This window comes from Monodelphis domestica, chromosome 3, assembly GCF_027887165.1.
Source record: "Monodelphis domestica isolate mMonDom1 chromosome 3, mMonDom1.pri, whole genome shotgun sequence".
Classification (NCBI taxonomy): domain Eukaryota; kingdom Metazoa; phylum Chordata; class Mammalia; order Didelphimorphia; family Didelphidae; genus Monodelphis; species Monodelphis domestica.
The window spans coordinates 344,130,182-344,156,102 of NC_077229.1; the positions used below are offsets into that span (position 1 = coordinate 344,130,182).

Genomic DNA, 25,921 nt, shown 5'->3' on the forward strand with positions numbered 1-25,921 from the left:
GAAATATAACAAACAAATCATTTTATTGTCATTGTTTATTTTTATTTGTCTTGCCATTTTAGTTCTACACACAACTCTGTGCTTATATTAAAAATCTACATAAGATATATTTACATACATTGTAGTTTAAATTTCCTTCAAAATTGTTTTCTTTGAACATTTTAATTGTACTAATTCCCCCTGGAGGTAGTGAAAGAGGACATTTTCTAGTCATTAACTGCAAGACACAAAGTCTAAATGCATTATTAGCATGTCACTTTTCCTATTGGCAGATTGTGGCTTCATCAGTTATATATTCAATAAACAGTTGTTAATATTTATAAAATACCATATTATAAAATAATAAATAACACAATGAAAACTATACTCCAAAATAAACAGGGAACAGTCAAACCAATGTTCCTCTCACTTCAAATGTGCACATCATTCTTTCCATTTCTATTAAAATGATGAGAGCAGTTAATCATTTGTAATCTATAAAACTTGCCCAGAGAAACAGGAACACAATGAAGAACCTCTGGGCTTTTGCACTGCTAGATAACAGCTTTGAGGTTTGCTGCTCATGGTTTAAGATCCTGTGCAGACAGAATATTTCCATTTTAGGGGGAGCAGAATCTGCCAAAGAAAAGGATAGTATTGGTTTTCTTATGTATGATAAAGAAAAGGAAAGGATGATCTGCCACAACTTGCAGTCCAATATGACCAGTTCGCCCTGTCATGACACCCCCTGTGCCAGCAGCTGCCTCAGTGCCCTCTTCATTGACATCTACTGAAGCTTGATGGAACACTTCAGACAGAAAGAGATCATTACTCTCTGACATTCCTGAAAAATTGGCTTGAATTTTGCTAAAGGCATCATTCATCCCCATGCTCTGCAGGATGGACTTGAATTCATAATTCTTTTCCATCTTGAATTTGGGCAGGAACACATGAACATCATTACTCTCCATTGTGGCTTTTTTGATCCATGCAGTAAGTTTTTCATAGGTTATTTCTCTTTCTAGCTGTAGACACAAAAATAAACACAAGACACATCAGTGTTTTTTAAAAACCTCTTTTTACAGTTGTTTAAAATGAATTCTTCTACTTAAAATGATTTTAGCTTAGCATCATGGGAATGAATGGGAAATTTGGGAGCCATGTAAAATATTTGCAGGAAGATAGAATTTACTGCATTTTTCAAGACATTTTATTTAATGGTTTAGATAAAAGTTTCAGTAAAAACGTTTAATTCATGTAACATGATGATTTCCACAGCTTCAGGCACACATTTTCTAAAAATAAATGTGATCATCCTATGTTCTAGCATCAGTCACTAAGATTTAGGTCCTAATTGCCTTACCAATTCCAACCCAGTGGAAGAGTCAGCAATTTCATCAGGAAGCAGAACAAACATGCTGATATCACCAGCATAAGGAATTTCCACAATCTGAGACTTCAGCTCCTCTATGTAGCCAAGGTGCAACTTAGCTTGAAGGTACATCATCTGTACAGGTTTACGCTCAGTCTAAGATACAACAAAGAGAAATGTGATGTTTGAGAATCAGAATATAAATGAAACACTCAATTACATTACATATCTTTTCATTTTACTGCTCTGGTGAAAATCTAAATGATATCCAAAATCTGTAGGGACCCAATACAAACCTATAAAGTTAAAAGATGGCCTTTCCTAGATAAGTGATCGAAAGATATGAAAAAAAGAAGTGAGATGGCACAGTGGACCTGGAGCTGGACAAGTTCAAATCCAACCAAGGAAATTCTTAATTGTGTCAGGAAAGTTTTATCTATCTCAGGATCTCCATCTACAAAATGGAAATAATAATATCTACTTCCCCAGGTGGCTATGAAGATAAAATGAGATATTTGCCAAGTACTCTGTCAACCTTAAAGTATTATATAAATAGACCTGTTGCATAGGTTTTGAAAATTTTGCCAATTATTCATGATTATCTGAAGAAATGCAAATTAAAGCAGCTTTGAATTATCACTTTGTATTCAACAAGTGGGCAAAAATAGAAAAAAATCAAGGTTAGAGGAACTATTAGAAGCCACTCATGCCACTTCATTATTGGTGAAACTGTGATTTGGTCAAACCATTCTGGCTAAAAACTGCAATTATCCAACAAAAATTATTTGATTGTCCATAAATCTGACCCAACAATCTCAGAACTATGTGTATACCTTCAAAAAGGCTAATGGCAGTAAGAAAAGATCCATGGAAATGTTAAAATATTCACAACAACAATATTTGTAATGACAAAAAGCTAAGGAAAAATTGTGGAATGATCAAATGAGTTTTAACTTACAGCTATAAAATAAAATATTAGTTTACTAGAAGTTCTGAGGACCTTGGGAAGATTTGTAAAGTGTGAACAAAACAGTCAAAAGAACACTGTGAACAAAGACTACAACTGTGTAAGACAATATGTCAGTACAACAAAAATCTAATGAAACACAAGTGACACATGTGGACTGGCGTAAAAAGGCACATTTTGCCTTTCTGTTAACAGAGTCCTAGAAAAATGAATGGCGACATAGCCTAGTAAATTCTTCAGGGGGGAATTTTTCTAGGAGTTTGTTTAGCAGTATCTATTGTGTCAATCCAAAATTTGTCTGTTTTTTAAAACCAATAACAAAGAATATGAAATTGGACTGACATGTAAGTGAAACACAGTATTTTGAACCCACCAGAGCTATGATCTAACCAAAGATAGTCAACTAGAGATGCTAAAAGGGGAAGTTACACCAAGACCCTCAGGTTTAAGGAGGGATAAATATATGCTTTTTGTAGAACAAACAAAATGTCTTATTTATTATGATTATTTAGTGTGATGTTGGCAAGTTAATGCATGACATGTCCAAGTTTGAAATTAAAATCTACCTAATAAGCATTTATTAATTAACTATATAAAAATACTGTCCTAAGAATGAGAACTGCAAAGCTTTGGGTTTTTTTCTTTTTAACATAAAAGATCTCTGCCTTCAAGGCAGTTAAAGTCTTTCTAATAGAAGTGGGGAGACACAGGCACAAATAGCTGCAAGACATGTCAGAAGGTGATGAATTTGTGCAATGAAGGAGATGAACCAAATGTACCAAAGGGCTATGTCTAGCTCCAAGTCCTTTGAAAAGGGCAAAAGAGAAATTAAGCAAAGCTTTTCAAGGAGAGTTCCTTCAAGTTGGAAGGATTCTGAATAGCTTCAGGGAAGATATGACACCAGACTGGACCTTGAAGGAAGGGGATTTTAGGATTTAGCAGGCAGAACTAGGAGTGAAGGGGGGGGGGGGGGCTGCAATACCAGGAAAGTTAAGAGGTGTAACAAGATCAACAAAGAAGACAAAGTTATGAAATTTATAACTAGGCAAGAGTTACATTCTTTGTTTGTGTTGGTCTATTTTCCATTCTATAGATTATAATAGTTTGATGCAAGATCTTATCATATTTTCCCATACCAAGGTTACTCGGAAAGGCTGTGGTCTCTTTGCTTTATTCTGGAATGGAGTTTTCCATTTTCCTTTGAAGTAAACAGCATTAACCAGGACCAACTTGGTATCATCATCCACAGATCCCTCTGGTAACAACTCTGGAATTTTACCTGGAGAGAAGGATATACACTTAATGAGTTATTTTAATAAGCACCATCTCATTCTTCTTATCTTTTTTATAGGTTCAGATAAAACTGGTTCTAGGACATGTCACTATTTTATAGTTAATGTTTTAGGGACTATCACGAAAGTAACTAAAATGACTCTTTTGTAATAAAATAAGAGTTTGGGGGTATAAGCTCATCTTATTTAGTCTCACTGAAAATAGAGGACAATTTTAGGGGCAGGATGAGGAGAGTGACATGTGACATTCTCTTTCAACTTGGTTTTGTTTTCTTTTGCTAGGTCTTCATGATTAGACAGAGTTTTAATCCATGTAATTTGGAAATTAAGAATAAGGGGAATGACAAATTGTTCTTAAAATTTTATGACTCACTGTTATACCTGGGCAATTATGGGCAATAGCTTTGCATGTAATGATCTAATTCTAGTACAGTTTATTTGGTGAGTTCTAAAGGAAATCTAGGGGTTTGTTTTTGTAAAACAGAGATTTGTTGCCTATTTATAAAAGTTAGTAAGGTTCTGCTATATAATTCTAGTCACCCAACCTTGCCTTTCTTGATAATCACTAGATGATAACTTTTTGCAATTTATCAGAAGGAGGGTAAAGTAGCTGTGTACTCTTCACTATGTTCAGTGACCATCAAATTAAAAGAGCCTGTTAAATTTTGCAAATCTTTTAACATTTCCTTTTTCCCAACTCCTGAAATCAAAGATGCTCTCCAGGTTGTTGTTGTTTTAAAGCTTGTTAGATCCCAGATAAAATGAGAAAAAATATTTTAAGGTTTTATTTCTCCACCCAATTTCAAAAGGTAATTTTGACTACAATTAAGATTGTGGTCTCAGATTTTTGTGATTGGAACAGGGTACCCAGAAAGGAGAAAGTGAGAATTTCTTCAAAAGGATGACCCCTACCTCCCAAAATTCCTGGCACCAATATCAGAGATAGAAAAGTAGCCATAAACTGAATCCGGGCAGTGGAAGTGGGATTATAATGGGGATAAATGCAATATAACTCACCAGCAAACATAAGTAATTAATTTACATCCACCTAATCAGGGAGCTAGCAACCAAATAAGGGAGAATTTTTTTTTAATGTCTATAGGCTTATTTCTATAATCTCTCTCTTATTTCACCTAAGGAGCCCATTTTCCCTTGTTCTAGCCTCAGTGGATATGGAAAGTCAGCATTATTATCATAATCATCCTATGTTTGAAAACTTTTAAGTCACCTCTTAACATTTCCTTCTCTAAACTAAATAATCCCAGATCTTTATACTTTATAAAAGCACACATGAGTTCTTTTCAGATTTTTTTTCTGTGGGGTCAAAACTATTTTAATAGTAATACTAACATATTATCTGTCTACTAAAATATTCTTCCTTTTTCCAATTACATATCAGAGTGGGCCACATTTTCTTCATGTACTTCAACCAAAACAACATAGTGCAACAGTTTGAAAGCAGAAGAAAATATTAGAATGCACTTATATTTCTTCTTAAGCTAAACATTAAAGAAAATGTTTGAAAACTTTGCAAATTTCTACTCCACTAAATTTTTTTTTGTTGTTCTGGAAAATAGTTCTAAAAATAAATGTTATTTGTGTTAACATATAATAGGTTTATTTTTTTAAATGAACTAATAAATGAATACTTTAAATGTATGTTTTCATTTCTAATGCAGTAAATATTAATAAATGGAACCCATATAGATAAAAGTTCTTTGGGGTCCTCAATTATATTTAAAAGTGTAAAGGATTCCAGAAATGAAAATATTTGAGAACCACAACTTTGAATAAAAAATTTATACTGCCACATTCACCAAAAGAAAAAAAAATTACTGAGTTGGTCTTTGCTTTTCAATTCATCCAATCAGCTGAGGATTCATTAAATTCCTGCTATATGGCAGGTACTATTCTAGGGACCAGGGAAAAAAATACAAAGAACAATCTTTACTTGCAAGTAATCTGCTTTCCAAATAAAATATCTATATCATAAATACAGTTTCTTCAACTGAAAAGTGGGATAGTTGCACTTAGCACAGTGCCTGCAATATAGTAGGTACTTAATAAATCCTTCCTTCCTTCCTTCCTTCCTTCCTTCCTTCCTTCCTTCCTTTCTTTTCTTCTTTCTTTCTTTCTTCCTTCCTTCCTTTCTTTCTTTCTTCCTTCTAAGTCCCTGTTAAGAGCAGAATATTATGCTAGAATACATGCAAAACCTAAACTCTCTTTGCCCTAAAGAACTTTACATTTTATTGCATGAAATCTGTTGAATTAAGTTTCAAGGGAGTGAAAGCCAACTTCAAATATGTGTAAAAATGTCAATGAGTCATAGTTTTGTAACTGGAAAGACATCACTACGAGAATTTTCCTACCTTTTGTCTGAGTTTCAACCCAGCTGTTGATCTCCTTTCTAGCGCCATTCGCATCTCCTTGAAAGTTAACAGATTGTGGTTCTGCAGAGAAATATTCCTTGCAAAGCCTCAGGTATTCCTTAAAAGTAAAAACATCTCAAGGTTCATATGTTTTTTATCTGATCAGGTCAGAGATAAAACTGCAAATCCCGGTCCTATTCTCAAGGTTAGGAGTTGTGAGAATTATAACATAAATGTCTGCTAAGGCTAATTGGAAATGAAGGTGGCAAAGGTTGCAATAGAACAAAAAGTATGCAGGGAAGCTGCCTGTAGAAGTCTTTCCTCTAGGAATCTCAATATCTCTTGCTTCTTGCCACCTTCCTATCTGTTGTTTTTAGTTCTAATAAAAACAATGATGACAATATTTTTATAATGCCTACTATGTTTCAGGCACAGCACTAAGCACATTTACAAATATTTTTTAATTTGATTGCTACAACAAACTTGGCAGGTAGTTGCTATTATAATTTCCATTTTACAATTGAAAAAAACTGAGGCAAAGAAGGGGAGCAAGTGACTTGCCCAGGGTTACACAGCTAGTCTGTGATGCAAAACTGGATTTGAAATCAGTTCTTCCTGATTCCAGGCCCAGTGCTCTCTACCCTGCACTCCTAGATGTTTCTCTTGATTGACTGTCTTAGACATTTAGCATTACAGAGAAGGGAGACTTTGTATATTTTATGGCGGGAGAGAGGATAGCTACAGCTAAGTGAGAAGCAATGTTTCCTTCTTCTGCTTTCCTTACTCTTTGTCGTGTATAATGACTATAATCGGTAGAAGAAGCAATTTGGACACAGGTATGCAATTACCAGTTGCCATTGCTGAGGTTTTTATTTGGAGTCGGAACAGGGAGGGAAGATCTCCTTTGAGAGTCTTGTGGAACTCGGGCTACCTACCAGGCTGATAAAAGGCTATCTTTATTCATATTTATTACAATTAAAAAGTGTGAATGTCAGGGTTTAATTCTAACAACTTTGCTATCAGTAAAAGGTACTCTGTGGTTTATAAAAACAAAAAAAGTCATTCCAAAAAAAATTATATCTAAGTATGACTATCAGGACATCAGTCCTAGGTAGTATAGAAAATCTATCATTTGTATGCAATGAATTTCTTAATCCAAAAGGCCTTTTCATGTTTTCCAAAATTTTATCATACTGATTTAAGTATTTTTCCATACCAAAATACAGAAATGAAATGTTAAATATGTGAAATTAAATGGAAGCTCTGCTGAATTTTCACATTCTTATATGAAAAGGAAATGGACTGAAACTGTGATTTCATTCTCATAGGAAACTCCCCGGTGAAGAAATTGCCTCTATAAAAACAGGTTGGAGCCCTCCCCAGAATTGTAGATTTCGAAAGTAATATTTAAACGTTAAATGGATTGTTTAAGATTCCACAGCCCAACAGAAGTTGGACCCAAGTCTTCTGGGATTCAAGGGCTTTTTATCCATCATACTACATTGCCCATAATAATCTAGAAGTACTCAAGTATAAAAAGTTGGGAAAATATTGGATATATTTGAATTAGTCTGATTCTATCATTGAGTGAAAAGATTCTATGTAGAAAACTCTTGTGTTAATTAGGTTAACATTTTCTCAGGCAAATTCATGAATAGAATAAAATTTTGGAAACCACTATTAGTCATTTCCCCCCTAAAATATATGTCTCTTATGGTTCTTTTTTCCTTTTTGTCTTTCTCCCAAGGGATAAGAAATTTCTGTTGGATAGACATCACTTACTTCCTTGAATCTTGAGGACTTCTCTCCAAACAGCTTATTGGCACTTTCAAGAAGATAATCTTCTGAAGGTAGGTTGATAGCAGTACTGAGATCCTTGAAGGAGGAGAAGATTTTGCTTCCAGCTTGTGCCTTTAAAAAGAAAGGAAGGAAGAAGAACAACAAGAACAAGAAAAAGAAGAAGTTATTTTTTAATATACTCCATGACTTTTTTTGAGTTGAACAGAAAAGTTTACATTAATACTTTTTTCTCCTAGAGATATCTTCTTATATTTTGGTAAGTATATACCAAAATAAAGTTTAAAAATATGCTTACTAAAGTTATGGCTTGGTATTTTACTGTGGAATACAGGATCAACACTGAAATAATTTCAACAGGGACAGATGATATGCAAGAAAATAAAAATTAAGAAAATTATATAAATTCTCTTTATATCCATTGGGAACCTCTAAGTACCCTGAAGCTATACTCTATTGAATTGCCAAATAGCTTAAACAAGTTTTTACCTCTTCTGATGTGACCCAGTTCCAACTAAGAAGTATGCCACACACAAAAGGATCTGCCTTATAGATACCAAAACGGTCCTTATAAATTACAGTTCTCTGCTTACAATCTCTCTATATAAATAGGATTGATGCCTCAACCATGATCTATGGGAGGTAAGAGTTCTTTTTAACAGTTCTATGGAAAGTACAGAAATCTGGAGAGTATGAATTTATTTCTTTTTTGAATCACAACATTTAGAGTTTCCAGGGGTCACAGATCTAGATTTGTAAGGAACTTCAAGGGCCATCTACTCTACTTTCTTATTTGATGACTGAGGAAATTTAGGGCCAGGAAGGTTATGATTTTCCTAAGGTAATATAAAGTCAGGATTTGAACCCAGCTCCTTCAACTCCAGAATCAGTACTCTTTTAATTATACCACATTGCCTCCCTTTGAAGTCTTCTAATCCAACCACCTTGTTTTGAAGTTGAGGAACCTGATGCCTGTCAAGGGGAATGATTTACTTAATGTTGCACAGATGGTAAATTGAGAAACTGGGATTCAAATCCAGAGTTCTCAGAACTACCTGATGCAATCTGTCAGAGTTCCCTTTCTTTGTTGCCTCAAGCAGTCTAGAGTACCCAGAGATGGGTCAGTAGCAACATGTCAGGGCTCTTAGGGAAGGGGTTCCACTGGAGCTGATCCTATTCACAAAAATGTTCACAGGAACAAACCCTCCACTTTGTCTTAGTGCCTCTCTAGTCAACAGAGAATGACAAAATGGAAACATCTCCTATCCAGCTGAAATATTGAGACAGAAAAAAGACGAGAGAATTAGAGTGCTGCATTTGTATCCAGAGGACCTGGGCTTCTATACTTAGTAAAATTCCATCTTCTATTGAACCATTCTCAATCCCTCGTATGTCTACTGCCTTCCCTATGTGCATCTTTTCCAATTTTTCCTGTATGTAGCTTGTTTGCACATAGTTGTTTGCATGTTGTCTAACCCATTAGACTGATGTCTTCAAGGGTTGGGAATATCCTTTGCCTTTGTTTCTATGTTGCCTGGCATATAATAGTCTTTTAATAAATACTAAGTATCTAACCTAATGTTATTTATATGACTTTGGGAATTCTCCTTAGGACTCAGTTTTCTCATCTGTAAAATGAGGAAATCAGACTGGAGTATCTCGAAGGCTGTGTAGCCTGAAGATGCTGTGTAACTCACTGGGACTTTCTGTGTTACCAGAGGAGATTTCCAGTCCTAATCCACTCTCCCAAAAGGTTTTTGGGTTTGAGGTTTTTGATGATGGTTGTTATTTCCCCCTCCCATCCACTGATATCTGTGTTGGATTGTTGTTCAGGTCTTCCACTTGGGTGTCACTTAGGAGACCCTATAAAGGATATTTTACTTCTTGTCCTTCACCCAGTCTCTTTTCTTCCACTTTACCTCAGTTTCTTCATCTCTAAAATGAGAGGTATGATCTCTATGGTTTCTTCCAACTTTTAGAGACTGTGATCTCACTGAGACCAGAGTCAACCTAGTAGAAAGTTCCAGAGTTACCAGGAGACAGGCATGGGTTTTAACCCAGGTTCTGCCACAAACTCTCAATGTGAGCTAGTCCTTCTAGATTTTGGTTTCTTCATCTATAAAATGAGAACTGGAGGTTCCTCATTTGGATCCTTTAGTCTGAAAAAGCAGCTCTGTCTATGAATCTAGGAGGAATCACATTCAATGAAATCTGAATGGCTCTCTCTTGGCCTTTTGTTTTTCTTTCCAAAAAATGAGCCACCTTTAGGTGTACATGCCTTAAAGTGTTTATTGAAATGTCTTTGGATACATGACTAAAATTCTACCTTGGCCCTTCCTGTTTTAAGCAGGATTTAGGGTGCATTTTAGGTGCAATTCAGAAAGTACACAAACATTTTGTTTCATAACTTGAGCTCTGTATTACAAAATAACGTCTGTTAATTCTTTATATGCCACGAAAAAACATAACTATTAAGACAACTCACCAAGGTGAATCTTGCCTATTTATAATTAAAATTAACAAACAGTAAATGCCTCCTATATGCAAAGCAATATTCTGAGTACTATGGGAAATACAAAAATAAAAAAAACAGGACTCCTATCCTCCTGTAATTTTTATATTGATATTAATTACAGAAAATGACTCAATTTCTGCCTTGGCTATAAAGTTGATGTGTATCCTGAGCAATTATCCAATAATGAAAATTGACATCTATATTATTTTTTAACATAGGGACTGTAGCTGAAGTTTTGATCATTGTAGTGAACTCCTAGCTAAGGAAATTCCCACTACTGATGTTGGTTGGCATCTTCTCCTAATTTTTTTTCATTTTAGGAAGTTTCTAGTACTCTTAAGAGGTTGTGACTTGCCCATGACCATACAGTCAGTATACGTCAGAGGTAGGACTAGAACCCACATCTTTCTGGTCCTCAGGCAACTCTCCATCCACTTAGCCACATTTCTCTTCACCTTCATGGTTGGCAAAGTATTTTGTTTACATTCTTCCATCTGATTCACAAGAAGACCCCAAAGAGGCAGTTTAATTTTGCTATCTCCATTTTACAGCCTCAAATTACATAGCTAGGTAAGAAGTGACAGAAATGGAATATAAATCCAAGTTCCCAACTCCAAATCTCTCTTTTTATTATACCACACTGCTTCATTATATCCTACTTTACTTCTTATGGCCTTACTTTGCCCATTTATAAAATGAGAATATTGGACTACATGATTTGTAAGGTATCTTCATTCCAGCATTTTCTATGACCCATACGTGTCAGGAATAGGAAGGAGGAGTGATAAGGGAAAGAGAGGAAGAAGGATAATTGCAGGAAGGAAAAGAGAGAATTAGGGTTGAAGAGTCAAAGCAGAGACAAGTTGGACAGAGCATGAAGTACCTTCTGAATGGCACGAGGATAGTGATTCTTCTGGATTTGCTGCATCATCCCACAGTCCGTATAATTATTTGTTCTCAGAGGGTTATCAACCTCATCTCCTCCAGTCTTATTAAACTGAAGTACCTGTGATCAGAAAGAGAAGAGAAGGATTCAGAGAAAGTAAGCATATTGTGTATTAGGCACCAGCAGGACACTGTAAAGAACTTGGCTCAATATTACCCTCCTCTTTTATAACTTTATGTTTGCTCCTCTCTTTTTTATCCTATTATTGTATTGGGGAAACAACTATAGCCATCAAACACTCGTTTTCCTCTTGTTCTCCTGGAAGGTCCTAAATTGTTTGCTCTGTGGGCTTGTAGGATAACCTACTTTCTCTCTTTTATGAGGAATATATAAGACCAAAAATGTTCAAATGTAAAAATAACTCTTTTCTGAAAATTAAAAAATGCCTCTCCCATAGAGTTGTTCCAAAAATCCCCAAACCTTTTTCTAATCACTAATTAATTGCAACACAGAGAGGTTGTGCTGTGTCCAAGCTGACCATAAAGGCAAACAGTAATGGAATTTTATTTTCAGGTTAGTCACTAGGTTATTTCATTTTAGGCTCTGCCTTTCTTAAAATTTTCTCTAAGAAAGAACTGTTGGAGTCTTTCACATCAATGTATTTATCATTTTATTTTGGGGTTTTGATTATGCCTGACTTTGCTATTATAGCAATGACCAATATGGAAGTGTGTTTTGCATGACAATAAAAAACAAAATTTCTCTGAGTGAAGGATGCAAAATCAACATTAAAAAAATCCATGAATAGAAAAATGTAACTATAAATATCATTGCCTCTATAGAACCCTCTCTGTACTATAAAACCCTCTTATTGGTAGGGAGGAAAGAGGTCCCATGGGAAGTGGGAGAGTTGCTATGGATCTAAGCAAAAAGGAGAATACTTTTTTAAAATAAAAAAAATCACTAAAAAGCTTGCAAAAATTTATAAATTATAATGAACAACATGGGTCCTAGGGAACTAAGAAGGAAATTCACTTTTGCTTTTCAATAGAAAGATGGCAGCTATGGATAAGAGATAAGTTTAAAATGCACAGGGGAAAAATTTAAGAAACAAGAGTATGAACATTTGACACCACAAGTGGGTAAGGGGAAAAAATGAATACTAAGATTTTTTAAGTAAAAATCTTTTTAAAGATTTTAAAATTTTAGGTGTTTTACTGTGAGTGATTTTAACATTTCAAATGGAGACCCTGACATTGCTTAAGTCTAAATTATTTTCTGTTGAATTTCCTTATTTTTTTTAGGGTAAAAAGGAAGAAACATTACAAAATGTTACTGGTCTAGGAACATTGTGCAAGTAATCTTTTTGCAATTCCCTGTGTTTAACCTATAGCAAACTCAAGGAAGCATTAAATTTTGACATAATTAGGTGGGTTGGGCCCTTTCTAAATGGGTCAGTGTGTACTAAGGAGAAACTACTTTCTAGGGGAAGTATGTTTTATTATAGGAGAGAAGCAGGGCTGAATTAGAAGCATATCTGGTATTCATGGAATATCAGTTCCTGCAGCTGAAAGTGTGAATTAGGTATTATTCCTGATGAAGCTGTAATTATTATGTTAACGAAATAATGTTCACTAACCCAGAAAATAATAGTGTGGATTCTAAACTCGTCCAAATGATCCAATCCAGGTCTTACAATATGTCCCAAGTTAAGCTGGTTAAATCTCTGTTCTCTGCGCATAAGAGAGTTTGCTATCTGGGTCTGTGTCCACTTACCAAGACCAAGAAACAATGAGTCAGAAACAAAATTTTGTCCATATTTTGCCTGGAGTCCACCCTAGTCTGTTCATCAGGAAAGTGGGCATAAAGCGACATACAATCTTTTGCTGCTTCTTAAGGTGATGAGATAAGTCAAACAGCAGAATAAAGACATCATCTATATACAACTCCTTTTAATAATGAGGAATCATAGGTCTAAGGACGTTGTGAATTGCCCATGATCACATAATTAGCTTCAGAGTTGATGCCCGGTCTTCTGATTTGTAATCTCACACACTTTTGATTACAGTATAATGTCAACAGATAATAAAAGAGATTTACCAAAAATAAAGAACTATAAAATGGGAAAATACGATATTATGTTAAAGGACCATAACAACAGGATGAAACACCTTTCACACCACTACAGCTTTGGATGAAGTGTCTGAACTGAGGATCTCAGAGAATCGTAGATTTAGAACTAAAACAGATTCTAAAGACTATATAATTCAATCTCTTTGTTTTATAGATGAGGCAACCTAAAGATCAGAAAAGCAAAAATAATTTATCCAAGGTCACTCAGGGAATAAACAGCATTGCTGGGATTCAAAGTCATGTCTTCTGACTCCAAATTGAGCATTCCTAACTCTGTATCATTCTCTTTCTCAATGGAGCTTACATTAGTTGAACTACTTAATTATTGAAGAAATATTTTTTAATCATCCATCTATAGCCTAACAGTGTCAGGCTTTTCATGTATTAGTTGACATGTATCAGGGCATATGGTTTGAATTAGCATGTAGTTAGGAATGTGTTGGCAAATGTTTGACAACTGGCTCTTGGGGGAAAAAAAGTTACACATGACAAATTTTTAAAGTTGAATCCACATTATTAATATTTTCTCCTTTACCTTCTTAAGTATATAGAATCCATAAAATGGGAAATCAAGTCCTGAGTTACCCCATTTGCCAGAATCTGAGGTATAAACACTTACACTCAAAATCTGGGAGTTGACTTTCTTGAGCTGGTTCAAGCTGGCCCTGGTACATCCCTGGATATAGCTGAATATTTGTAATAGCAGGGAAAGTTATAATAGGCTTCTGCCTTATCCATATTTGATGAGCACTGGCCTTATTTCATTCAGGTCAACCTTTTTCAGGATGATAGCGTAAGGATGGAGGGAAAAAGGATTGAGGGAAAATGAAAAAGATGTCTCTAAAAGGGAGAGAGGAGAATTTAGCCATAAACCCTGGGGAAAGAGTCTAGAAGGGGAAAGCATTGCAGAAGACAACTTTTTCATTTTCCCCTATCCCTTATCCCTCTCACCTTGCAGTAGTAGCTTTGTCTTTTATATAGTGACCCTAAGAATAGGATGCAAGTCCAACCTACCTCTGCCATCTGCTCTGCTGTTTTACCCCGAGCACCCATAGATATCATGGTCAGGGTAGAGGAGATGCTCCAAGGGCTAAAGAAGATATTCTGGTTATTATCTATTTGATTCATATGCTTGAAAAAGTTGAGGGCAAATTCCATGTTTGCTGCCTGCACGTCCTCCATTGTTTCAACCTAGGAAATAAATGAGATGGGGATGGAAAGAAATACAACGTAAGAGGTGATTTCCTTTCTTTGTTGCTATTTGCAATATCAACTTACTATAAGCACCAGGCAGGGTCATCATGCCATCTTTACTGCTTGTAGGATAACAGGATTAGCAGGGGAAGGGGCCTTGGAGGTCCTTTAATTTAGCTCCCTGATTGAATAGGTTAGAAAGCTGAGTTCCAGACAAATGAAATGAGGTCACCATGGTGGTAAATACCAGCCCGGACAGGATTGGGATCCTATCTGACTACAGCTTCTCTTTCTAGGTTCATTACACAAGACTCTTGTCATGCACTCTGCAATCCAGTCAGACTGGCCTATTTACTGATTCCCTATGACTGACATGCCCACCCTCCCCACCTTCCTCTCTTGGGATGGGGAGTTTCCTTCAGTGTCATTTCCTCTAAGAAGCCTTCCTTGATTTTTCCCATTTACTAATCCTTCTCCTCAAAATTATGCTTATTCAGATAAGTTGTGGCAGGTGATTGTAATGGAATATTATTGTGCTATAAGATATTACGAGAAGGAGAATTTCAGAAAAACCTGGAAAGACTTACATGAACTGATGCAGAGTGAAGTGAGCAGAACCGGGAGAACATTGTACACAGTAACAGCAATACTGTACGATGAACAACTGTGAATGACTTAGATATTCTCAGCAATACAATGATCCAAGACAATTCCCAAGGACTCATGATGAAAAATACCATCCACCTCCAGAGAAAGAACTGATGGAGTCTGAATGCGGACCAAAGCATACTAGATTTCACTTTCTTTCTTCATTTTTTTTTTAGTTTTCTTCCACAAAATGACTAACAATGGAAAAGCATTTTACATGATTGTGCATGTAAAATCTCGATTATGCTGCTTACCAACTCAGGGGGAAAGGTGGATGCTGGGAGACTGTTTAAGAGGCTGCTACCATAAACAGTTCAGTTGAGAAATGATAAGAGCCTGAACTTGTAGGGTGGCCATGGAGAGAAAAGGATTTGATGAGGCAGGGATTTGATGAGGACAAGTTGATAAATATGTTGCAATAGTTACTTTTTTATGTTCTTTTCCTCTTAGCCAACTGGAGACTCAAAAACAATAGGATGCACGTACCTAAAATAAAACTGGAGGAATTTGTAAATCTAGGGAACCTGGAAAAATAATATACTTGTCATCAGATATGGAAATAAACTGATGAACCCTGAACATAATGACTTCCCTGAGCTTGCATTCTTCCCATCACCTTGTGGTGTTCCCAGAAGGATCCTCTGTCTATACAGTACAAGATAATGAGGCAATACTACTCTAGTTGGCCCTTACTCATCCTCTCTCTTAAAGAGAGAGCTCTGGGGGAGGCATGTTCTCCATTTCATAGGATTATGCAGTCATCAGGCATCTATTTACACAGAAAATGCCCTATCAGACATATGATAATAGCTATACTCTATTATAATCACAAAGCATTTGATTTCTTAATAAGTGCTTACATATGCAATTTCACCATCATTATAAAACCTTGCAGAGATTGTTTCAAATACATAATACTCCTTCCTTTAAATAGACTTTTCACTTTCATAGGAATTAAGAACTAGATGTGTGATTTCATTGATTTTGGGAAGCTCCAAGATCAGGGAATTTCCTTTTAGCAATGTAGATCATGCAAATTAACACATTCTCTGCAACTGATAGTTTTAGAGAGCTGCCTAGGGGGTTAGGTGACTTGTCTAAGGTCATACAGTCAATCTGGGTGGGTGGGAGATAACACAGTTATTCAAGGCTTTCCAAACAACTCCAACCTCTCATTTCACAGCTCTATATTTTCATTCTGTTTCTATTTGCTTTGTGGAATTATGTCTCACCCCAGATTCCCATGGAGGTGGTATAGAACATAGATACAGGAAGACCTGGGTTCAAATCCTCCCTCAAATACTTACTAGCTGTGTGACCCTGGACAAATCACATAGCCTCCTTCATTGTCATTGTCCCTATCTGCAAACTAGAGATGACACTAGTAACTACATCACTGAGTTGTGAGAATATACTGATGTAACAGATGCAAAATACTTTTCAAACCTTTAAGTGCTATATGTTAGTAACTGTTGCTGTTGTTATTATGAATGTGTTAGTCTTGTCTTAACTAAAGGCACTGCCTACTTGCAACTGAGTCCCTCCTTAAATGCCATCGCCTCATTTCAGTTCTGAGTCTTTTTTGCTGTTTTTTTGTCAGTGAGTCAGACCTGCTCCCATACCTGCCTTCTGACTGACCCTTCATCCACTTTGACATTTTCTCAGACTCTTTCTCTGGGGTTACTCCCATGCTCTGCAATGTGGCACAAATCTGACCATAAGGAAGACCACTGGTGAGAGTGTTGGATTTGGGATCAGAAGCTCTTGATCAAAATCCACGCTCAGCCTCTTTCTGTGGGATTTAAAATGGGTCACCTCTCTGAGTCTCAATTTCCTTACTTGGAAAACGAGCGATTTGGACAACAAGATTTCAAAGGTTCTTTCTAGTTCCAAAGAAATGATCCTATGTGGACAATTATGGAATGTGGGTGCAGGCACTCATCTATTCATAGCACCTGGGAAGATTTGTTTTTTGGTTGGGTTGGTTGGAAGGGTAAATCAAACAGCAGTATTATAGGTATATGTTTTTATTTTTTAAAATGTTCCTTTCTCCTCCTTTTTCTCTAAATCTCTTTCCTCTCCTTAGTATGTGTTTGTATATATATATATGTATGTATGTATGTATGTATGTATGTGTGTATGTGTGTGTGTGTATACACACATAGGGAGGAGGAGAGAGAAAGGGAGAGGGTAAGGGAAAAGAAGAGGGAAAGGAGAAAGACAGATAGATCCATAAATACACACTTGGAAATTATACACATATGTGTGTATATATATATATGTATATATATAAAACACATATTATCCTCTAATAATATGCACATATGTGTATATACATATTTAATACCTTACATGTGTCATTTTCAGTCATGTCTAACTCTCTGTGACTCCATTTGGGGTTTTCTTGACAAACATACTGGAGTGATTTGCCATTTCCTTTTCCAGCTCATTTTTCAGATGAGGAAACTGAGGCAAACAGGTTTAGGTAACTTGCCCCAGGTCATACAGCTAATAAGTGTGTGAGGCCAGATTTGAACTCAGGAAAAGAAGCTTTCCTAACTTCAGGTCAAGTACTCTATTTGCTATACCACCTAACTGCACTGCTACATACAAATACAAACACACATGTATATATGAATAGCTTTTCATGTGTGTACATATATGAATATATTTTCATGTATATATTTGCATGTGTAGGTACATTCATATATGTCTGTAAAAAAATTCTCTCCTGTAACTAGAACAGAATGATAAGGGTTTTGACCCAGGATGCCAATCTATAGGAGGATGTTTCTTCCTGCCGCTCTCCCTTGGTCTTTACAGTGTTCCAGTTGGCCCATAACATGGAGTACCATGACAGTCCCAGCGCAGTCCTGGATCCTGGATCCCCCCTTCTCCTCTGCACCTCTCCACTCTCCTATGTTCAGTCTCTTGCCCTTGCTGCCCATTATCTGCATCCCCATGTCTCCTCTCGGAGGGGAGGCTCCTGCACCCACCTGTGCAGTGGAATGTCTCTGGACGCCCCCATGACTGAATCTGCCCTGGGTGCCAGAATTCTTGACACGGTCATAGCTCCCTGAGGCTTGCTGTCAGAACTCGCCAGTTGGATGTTTATTTGAAAGAATGAGTCCACACAGAATTTGAAATTCCTCACTAGCAGTCCACACGCATTTGTGAAGTGTTGCTCATGTGCCAGGCACTGAGCTCATCACTGGAAGTCCCAAAAAGGTTTCCTTTCTCACATTGTTTCAGCTAAAGCCTGGTTCCCCAAGGCCAGCCCCGTGGAGGGTATCCAGTTGCCAAAAGACATGAATACAACTAGTTACACTAAGTAAACTGACAAGAGTGATAGACAATGCATTCATCAACTGACAGGGACACACCTTGGGTGTGCCTGAGGCTCAAGGTGTGGCGGAAGGCTTGCACAATCTGAGAAGTGTATTTCTCTGGGCTAGTGAACCTATCTCCATGTATATATTGTAATAGGCTTACATAATGGCCTTTTTAAAGCCACCCTACAATTACTAAAGAACATAAATACACCAAGGAAAATGGACAATGATGTTCCCAAAAGAAATATTTCTTCAGTGACAAGTTTCACAGAGCTTGGGTGAGGTGTGAGAGAAAATGCCCCAGGGATGCTGAAGGTCTTGCAGACTTCCCAGCCCTGTTGTAGTTGCTGGGTGTGCGATTATGGCCTCAACCTCTCAAACCTGAGCTTCCTTGTCTATAAAAATGGGCACAACGATTCATAGGATTACTATGAAGAAAACGTGATGCAAATTTTCAAGTGACAAATAAAAGTGAACTGTCATCACTTAAGCTCTCTGCTAAGAGAGAGAGCTAGAAAGCTAGCCAGGAAAACCTGGATTCAAGTCCTGCCTCTAATATCTGCTGACAGTGGCCCACTTTTCAGTGTTTTAGGCAGCTCCAGAGGCTTTAAATTTCAGAGAAAGTGCAGACCTGGACTGGTACAGGGAATTTCTTTATCCAAAAGTATTTTATGCAAAAGAAATCATAGATCCTATGCCTACCACTTCACTAACATTACGTCTTTGTCACTATTCTCTCCTGTCTAAGTAACTTCTCTACTCCCTCTTTTAATTTCCAACATAAAAAGGTGTGATTCTAAGTAAAGAACAAGATCCTAATTAGTAGAGTTGTTCTCTCATGAAATAATATGTCCCTTGACTGAGGAGTTTAAACAAAAGCTCGATATTCATTCAGGGGCAGCTAGGTAGTTCAGGATAGAGTGTGAGGCCAGAAATTGGGAAAACTCATCTTCTTGAGTTCAAATCCAGCCTCAGACCCTGAACAAGTCACTTAACCCTGTTTGCCTCTGTTCTTCATCAGTAAAATAATCTGGAGAAGGAAATATCAAACCACTCCAAGAACACCCCAAATGGAGTCAAGAAGAGTCAGACATGACTGAAAAAAGAAATTAAAAACAAAGATATTTATCTACCTGTTCAGTTAGATGAGATCTTGGACTAGATGATTACTACCCTAAGTCCTAGGATTCTTTAAATATTTGTGTGTGTGTGTGTTTCTAATTCTCATAAATAAATAAAATGGCAGACTACCAGTATTCCTAATTATTAATTAGTTGAAATATATTCTTCTCAAAGTTATCCACTGGCCAAACCATGAAATAGGCTATTTATTTTTCAGTGGCTGTCGACCTTCATTTTCTGCATCTCTCTCTTTTCTCTCGTTCCCCATACAGCACATTGTCCTCACCAGTCTTCTCCAGGAAGTGCCCCTTCTCTACAATGACTCCCTTCTATCTATCCTATCAAAACTCTAAGTTCCTCAGATTCCTGTTTTCAGTCAGCTTCCGTAGCCATTCATAATCAAATTCAGAAGTGTATATGGTAAGGGTTTCAAAGAGAATATTTCAAAATTAAAAGGATTGGCTCTCTGATGGTGGAATTTCAGGGAAATTGAATGGAGGAGGTAATGTCTCCAATTGTCCTTCCAATGACACCATTTAGATGGCTATCTATTCCACCTACATGTCTGTCAATTCCTAGCTCTTACATATTCTCACATGGAGACTACAATTAATGCTATTGTCATAAACAATAATGAGTGCAGCCATATTGGAGCTCACAAACCCGTTTAAAAATAAAATCCTATTTGATATTTGAAAACACTAAACAATACAGAAACAATTTCTTATTCTATGTTGGGAGAAATATAATCTTGAATATGCAAGAATTATTCTATCTAAAAGCAAACTGTAATTTCGTAGGTCCTTCTAGAAATTTATGTGTGAGTACACTGCAGGCTGAAATAGAAATGGGTTTCTATGAAGTTAGACCACTGTTTAACAAAACAGTGTAATAAGACAAACTTCCACTGAGTGACAAAGTTCTGCCCAACAGAAGCATTTTGCTTCACTAGGAATTTCAATTTACAAAGTTTTCAGTTGGTCCCCTCCGGAAAGGGCTTCTTAAATTTCATTTAATCACATTCATGGGCTCATTTTTGTCTTTTATTTTTTTAATCCTTTATACTTTATGGCAATATTTGATGTTTGGATTTGGGGACTCAAACTGATCAGGGAAAAGGTATTTAAACTGAATTTAAGGCAAGTAAACATCTCAATTTTTTAAAAAAATCTCTTATAAATTTTGTTCACAGTGTTTCTTTTGGAGTAAGGGCTATGCCTCCTTTCATAGAGGTAGGGGACGATCGAAGGTACACTCAAAATGATAGAATATAAAGTGGGAGGGATCTCAGAGGTCCCTTAGTCTAGCTTTTACCTTTCTAGAATTTCTTCCACATTATACTACAAAGCAGTCAGGTAGTACAGTAGACAAAACACTGGTCCAGAAGGAAGGTAATCCTGTCTCAGGGACTTGATAACTTTGTGACCCCCTAGCAAGTTACTTAAACTGTCCACTTCAGTTTTTCCATTTGTAAATTGGGAATAAAGCATCTACTTCCCAGGATTGCTTGATTAGTAAAGTGTTTTATAAAGCCTGAAGTGCTATATAAATGTTAGATACTAATAATCCAAAGAAATGGTTATACAGACCCCACTTGAAGAAAGGGAAATGCTGAGTCTAGAGTCAAAAAGATCTGAGTTCAAATTTGATCTCAGAAATCTGTTAACTGTGTGACCTTGGGCAAGTCACTTAACTTCTCTGTCTCAGTTACCTTTAAGTGGAGATAATAGCCCCTATTTCTCAGAGTTACTGTAAGTTTCAAAAGAGATAACAGTAAAGTATGTGGGGGCAGTGCTTGGCACATAATAGGCATTTATAAATGCTTATTTTCTCTCTATCTCTCTCTCTTTTTTTTTCCTTCCTGCAGCTGCCCTATTCTGCTTTGGGACAACTCTCATTGTCAGGAAGTTTTTTGTTACATTGAGCCAAAATCTCCTTCTATAGAACCTCCATCCATGGTTCTCTTTTTTATTTTCTGAGGCCAATAGAACAAATGTAATCCTTCTTCCATAGTAGAGCCCTTCATATATCTGACAATTGGCATGTCCCCTCCCCTTCCCCTCAGTCTTCCTTTCTTTGGGCTAAAGGACCTCAATTTCTTTCAACCATTCCTTTAAATGGAATAGTTTCTACCGTCTCCCCACCCTATTCCCTTTCCTATGGATAGTATGCAGCTTGTCCATGTCCTGCCTAAAATATATGATACCAAATTAAGTACAATACTGTAAATAGCATCTGACTAAGTCAAAGTGTGGAGGCATTATTCAATTAGGTCAAATGTGTCTGACTTTTTGTGATGCTATTTGGGATTTTCTTGGTAGAGAAACTGAAATGATTTTCTATTTCCTCCTCCAGCTCATTTTACAGATGAGAAAACTGAGATGAGTAGGTTAAGTGACTTGCCCAGGGTCGCATAGCTAGTAAGTGTCTGAGACTCGAATCAAACTCATGATGATGAGTCTTCCTGACCGTAGACCCAGCACTCTATCTACTGTGCTACCTAGCATTATCAGGATACATCACAATGAAGCTTAAGACCCAGGGTCTTCTTTGGCTGTTGATTAACTGTGTCTGTTGTCCTCCAATGAACCCAGTTCTCAAACGTAGGCTTGTAGCATCTGTTCCTCAAGGTTCCCTCTAACACTTCTCCTCCCAGACATCCTCCCAATTTAAGCTTCTTAAAACAAGACTGCAGGCTTGATATATGATGACAGTGTTGTGTGGCAGCCCCAAAAGTTTGCCCAGACTTGAACCACATTAATGGCATTTTAATGTCTAGAGTGAGGAGGAAAATGTTTCCATTCAGCTCCATCTTTGGTAGACACCCTCCACGAATCCCTGGGCAGCTAGGTTGCACAGTAGATGGAGGATTGCTTAACCTGGGCTCACAGAGACCTGAATTCAAATCTAGCTATATGATCCCAGGCAGGACATTGAATTCCTCCTAATTTCATGTTTGCCCATATGACTCCCCTCCTAATGAAGTTTCAGTATCTTCTTATTGCTTTGAGGATAACATAGTAGTGTTTTTGTTTGCTGTTTTAAAGCCTTTCTCAGTCTGCATCCAACCTATCTTTCTGGAATGATTGCTCATGCACTCTACGTTCTATACTAACTAGCCTACCTTCATGGCGAGGTGCCTCTACAAGAAGAGGAAGCATTTATGCAGCACTTACTATGTGCTAAACACTATGATTTGTAAATCTTATCTCTTTTGAGTTTCAAAATCCCTATGGTTGGGGAGCATTTTGTTTTTACATTTCTAGCTCTGACCCTTGGCACAATGCCCAGCCCATGGTAGGTGCTTAATTAATCCTCATTGAATTGAACTGAATGTACTCTTTTTAAACCATGGTTGGTTAATGGTCCTACATGCAAGTGAACTTGGGAAAGTCACATGACTTACACTGGGCTTCATTTTGTTCATCTATAAATGGACGGATAGGTCTAGATGTCCTTTAACGTCCATTTTGGCTGTGAATCCTACCGCCTCCTAGAATCTAAAGTTTTAACTCAGTTGTCTTAATATAAAGATTCATTTTACATAAATACAGCATGGAAGCCTAGTGACTCCAAACTTTTAGGAGTTCAAGCACAGAGGTCCCTTGTAATCTCACACAAAGCATGCCTTTTCTTAGGTAGGACCACATACCCAAGTCCCTACTGCCACTGTAAGCTCAGAATGTTGAAGTTTTCTTTGTTTTTTGAGGGATGCTAATACTATACAGTTATTTATATAACCACAACAAAGGACATCAAAGAGGAGAACACCAGATGATTATTTCTCAATGATGCCAGAAATGATAATCCTTTCATTCTCAAATAACAAAGAGTTGGCTCTTAGTTAGTTATCCTTGGAAAGGACTTTATTATGGAATAAATATTATCCTTGGAAACAATGGGAAGAAACAGTGCACATATCCTGAACTTGCTGCTATTCCTGTCAGTTCTCAAACATAATAAAAGATCCCTTGCACCTTGGCAAGAGTATGAGATCTCAGACTTTGATCAAACCCTACAAATCCAAGCTCTGCCCATTTCTCCACTCCCCTTAACCTAGTTCCATATTGGTCATGGGTTAGCTTCTATCCTTTGCTGGTACATGGTAGCAACAAACAGAGAATGAAACCAAAATAAGGAGATGGAAAACAAGATGAACAGGCTTGTTTTTTCAAATAAACCTCCAAAATAATCAACACATCTCTTCCACACCCAAAAGAAAAAAAAAAGGACTGATGTCAGTTTGGAACATTGCATGATAGAATAATTGATTGTTTGAAATGGAACCATAGTTTGGAAGCAACTGGTTCATTCAGACAGTCAAATAACTGGTCAGAATTGTCAAATGACATGAGTATTTCCATCTCATGAATCCAGTTCCTTGAATAAATGAGAACATATTTGGGAGTCTTGTTGATACCACCATTATTCCTAAAGAAAATTCCCTAAATCCCCCACATTATGGTCACCAACTAATGATGAAAGTTAAATATTAATGAAAGTGACTGATGGAAATTCATTCTCCCTATTCAAAGCATCTTCAGTTATTTAAATTTGCTTAAATGTATAGAGTCAAATAAAAACGAAAAAATCTTCACTTACAATTTTATTGCTTTGTTCTAGAATATATCTTTTCAGGAAAAAAATTCCAGTTTTATTTGGGTAGTTTTCAGAAGAATATAGATCTACATCTAGATGGGATTTTAAATATCATTAAATCCAACTCTTCTATTTTATAGAAGGGAAATCTGAGGCCCAGTGAGGTTAAATAACTTATGAGAAGCTACACAGGCAATAAGTAGCTGAATAGAGACTCAACCCCAAGTCCTGTGACTTCAGACATAGGACCTTTCCTCCCATTCCATATTGCTTTTAGTTGATAAATAGAAAAACCCAAACAAATGGTAGTTCAAGATGTATTTTTCCTAATTTGTTCCATAAAATTAATTAAACATCTTAAATATAAATTTAATCCCAAAATTCACAGGACTACCTTCTGATTCATATGTTAAAATGATTTAGAGGAAATGGCCTTAATATGCAATCTGAACTTAGGTTGGTTTAAAAAAAAACTCTATTTCAATATAATTTGCTCCCTTTATAATCCTCTGTATTGTATTTCATATCTATGAAAGTACGATTTTTGAGAATAGACTTCTCCAGAATACCAAAGGGGTCTAAGACCAAACAAAGGCAAAAAATCCCTCCCTAACCTTAAAAATTGTTAAAATGTTCAATTAAAATCTTTTCATTTCCTTTTAAAAAGCCTCATAATTGCTGTTTGATTTCCCACCAGATTCTCCCCTACATTTCTATTCTCAAAATATTAGTAATGTGAGTAAAGACCCATAATGAAAATGAAACCCCATTTTCCACAAAAATGATCACAGGAAAAGTTACCTACCTTTGAGACTGAGGAACTATTGGCTTGACAGCTAAGTTTCTCTCAGGCTTACTTCAGTTTACTTGCTGGGATGACTGACTGGTTTTATACAGCTCTTGCCACTCCCAAACTGCTTTCCCATTTTTTTTCCCTTTATCATTCAGAGTGATTCAACATTTTACTCAGGAGGTCATCAGTAGAGTAGTAATACTTATCTGTAGAGTAGCAGAAACTGAGAGTTATTGGGAAAGTGACATCATGCAGAAACTTTGAAGTTTGGCAATAACTATAAAAATTAATCAAAAGGAGCTGGAACTGGTCAGGATCTCCCTAACTGACCAAAGTTGAAGCTTTTTCATTTTAGGGAAGCCCTTTCAACATTCTCCTCCCTTATCAGAAAGACACTACAGTGACCATGTGTGGTTATTCGTCCTTAGAAATAATGAGCTCATTTATCTCTTCCTTGGTGGGGGGGACCTTAACCACCCTTCTGACATGGAAATAGGTGAGCCAATGTTTCTTTTCTTTTCTTGAGGTTCTATTTATGTGAAATTGCCACAGATCCAACTAAAGTTATTTTAATTCATAATTTTATCTTAAACTTAATTTATATCTTCTTAACCAGAAAAATATGTCTAAGGCCAGGCAGTAGTTAAGTGATGTTGTTCAGAGGCCTCTCAAAGAAATCAACCTTGAAAGCTTTTTCTTTTTCTTCACTGAAGCCTAGACTTAAATGACTAATAATCTGTGCTATTCAAGAGCTAATCCATAGATAAATAGTTAGATAACTTGAAGAAAAAGTTGTGAAACTTCACATTAACTATTTATTAACAACTCAAAATTTAACTCACACCATTCCTTGGATATATGCTCAAGTATCCTTTATCCCTTAAGATATTTTGAAGCAAATAAAAACTAGCCAGGTATGGTGA

General features: G+C 36.5%; 1 protein-coding gene across 2 annotated transcripts; it reads right to left on the bottom strand.

The window, feature by feature from the left end:
- Window positions 1-20: 20 nt before the first annotated feature.
- On the bottom strand, window positions 21-25,119 carry SERPINB2 (serpin family B member 2). Of its 2 annotated transcripts, XM_056824228.1 has the most exons (9): window positions 25,011-25,119; window positions 15,092-15,272; window positions 14,325-14,501; window positions 11,175-11,297; window positions 7,762-7,890; window positions 5,980-6,097; window positions 3,455-3,597; window positions 1,343-1,507; window positions 21-1,004 (listed from the first exon to the last, which is right to left on the bottom strand). In XM_056824228.1, exons 2-9 carry the CDS (start codon window positions 15,242-15,244, stop codon window positions 600-602), a joined length of 1,413 nt encoding a protein of 470 aa, XP_056680206.1. In that variant the 5' UTR covers window positions 15,245-15,272; window positions 25,011-25,119; the 3' UTR covers window positions 21-599. The 2 variants fall into 2 exon arrangements, with proteins under 2 accessions (XP_056680206.1, XP_001365843.1); XM_001365806.5 differs by lacking the exon at window positions 15,092-15,272 and having other exon boundaries at window positions 25,011-25,082.
- Between the last annotated feature and the right edge of the window lie 802 nt (window positions 25,120-25,921).

Bases quoted from the DNA above. Each gene is read 5' to 3' on its own strand.
- SERPINB2 (XM_056824228.1), bottom strand. From the start codon at position 15,244: ATGGTATTTTTCATCATGAGTCCTTGGGAATTGTCTTGGATCATTGTA. The intron at 14,502-15,091 runs GTAAGTCTTTCC...TTTATTTCCTAG, and splicing joins TTCACTCTGCATCAGTTCAT to GTTGAAACAATGGAGGACGT. The intron at 6,098-7,761 runs GTAAGTGATGTC...TTTACTTTTAAG, and splicing joins AGTCCTCAAGATTCAAGGAA to GAATACCTGAGGCTTTGCAA.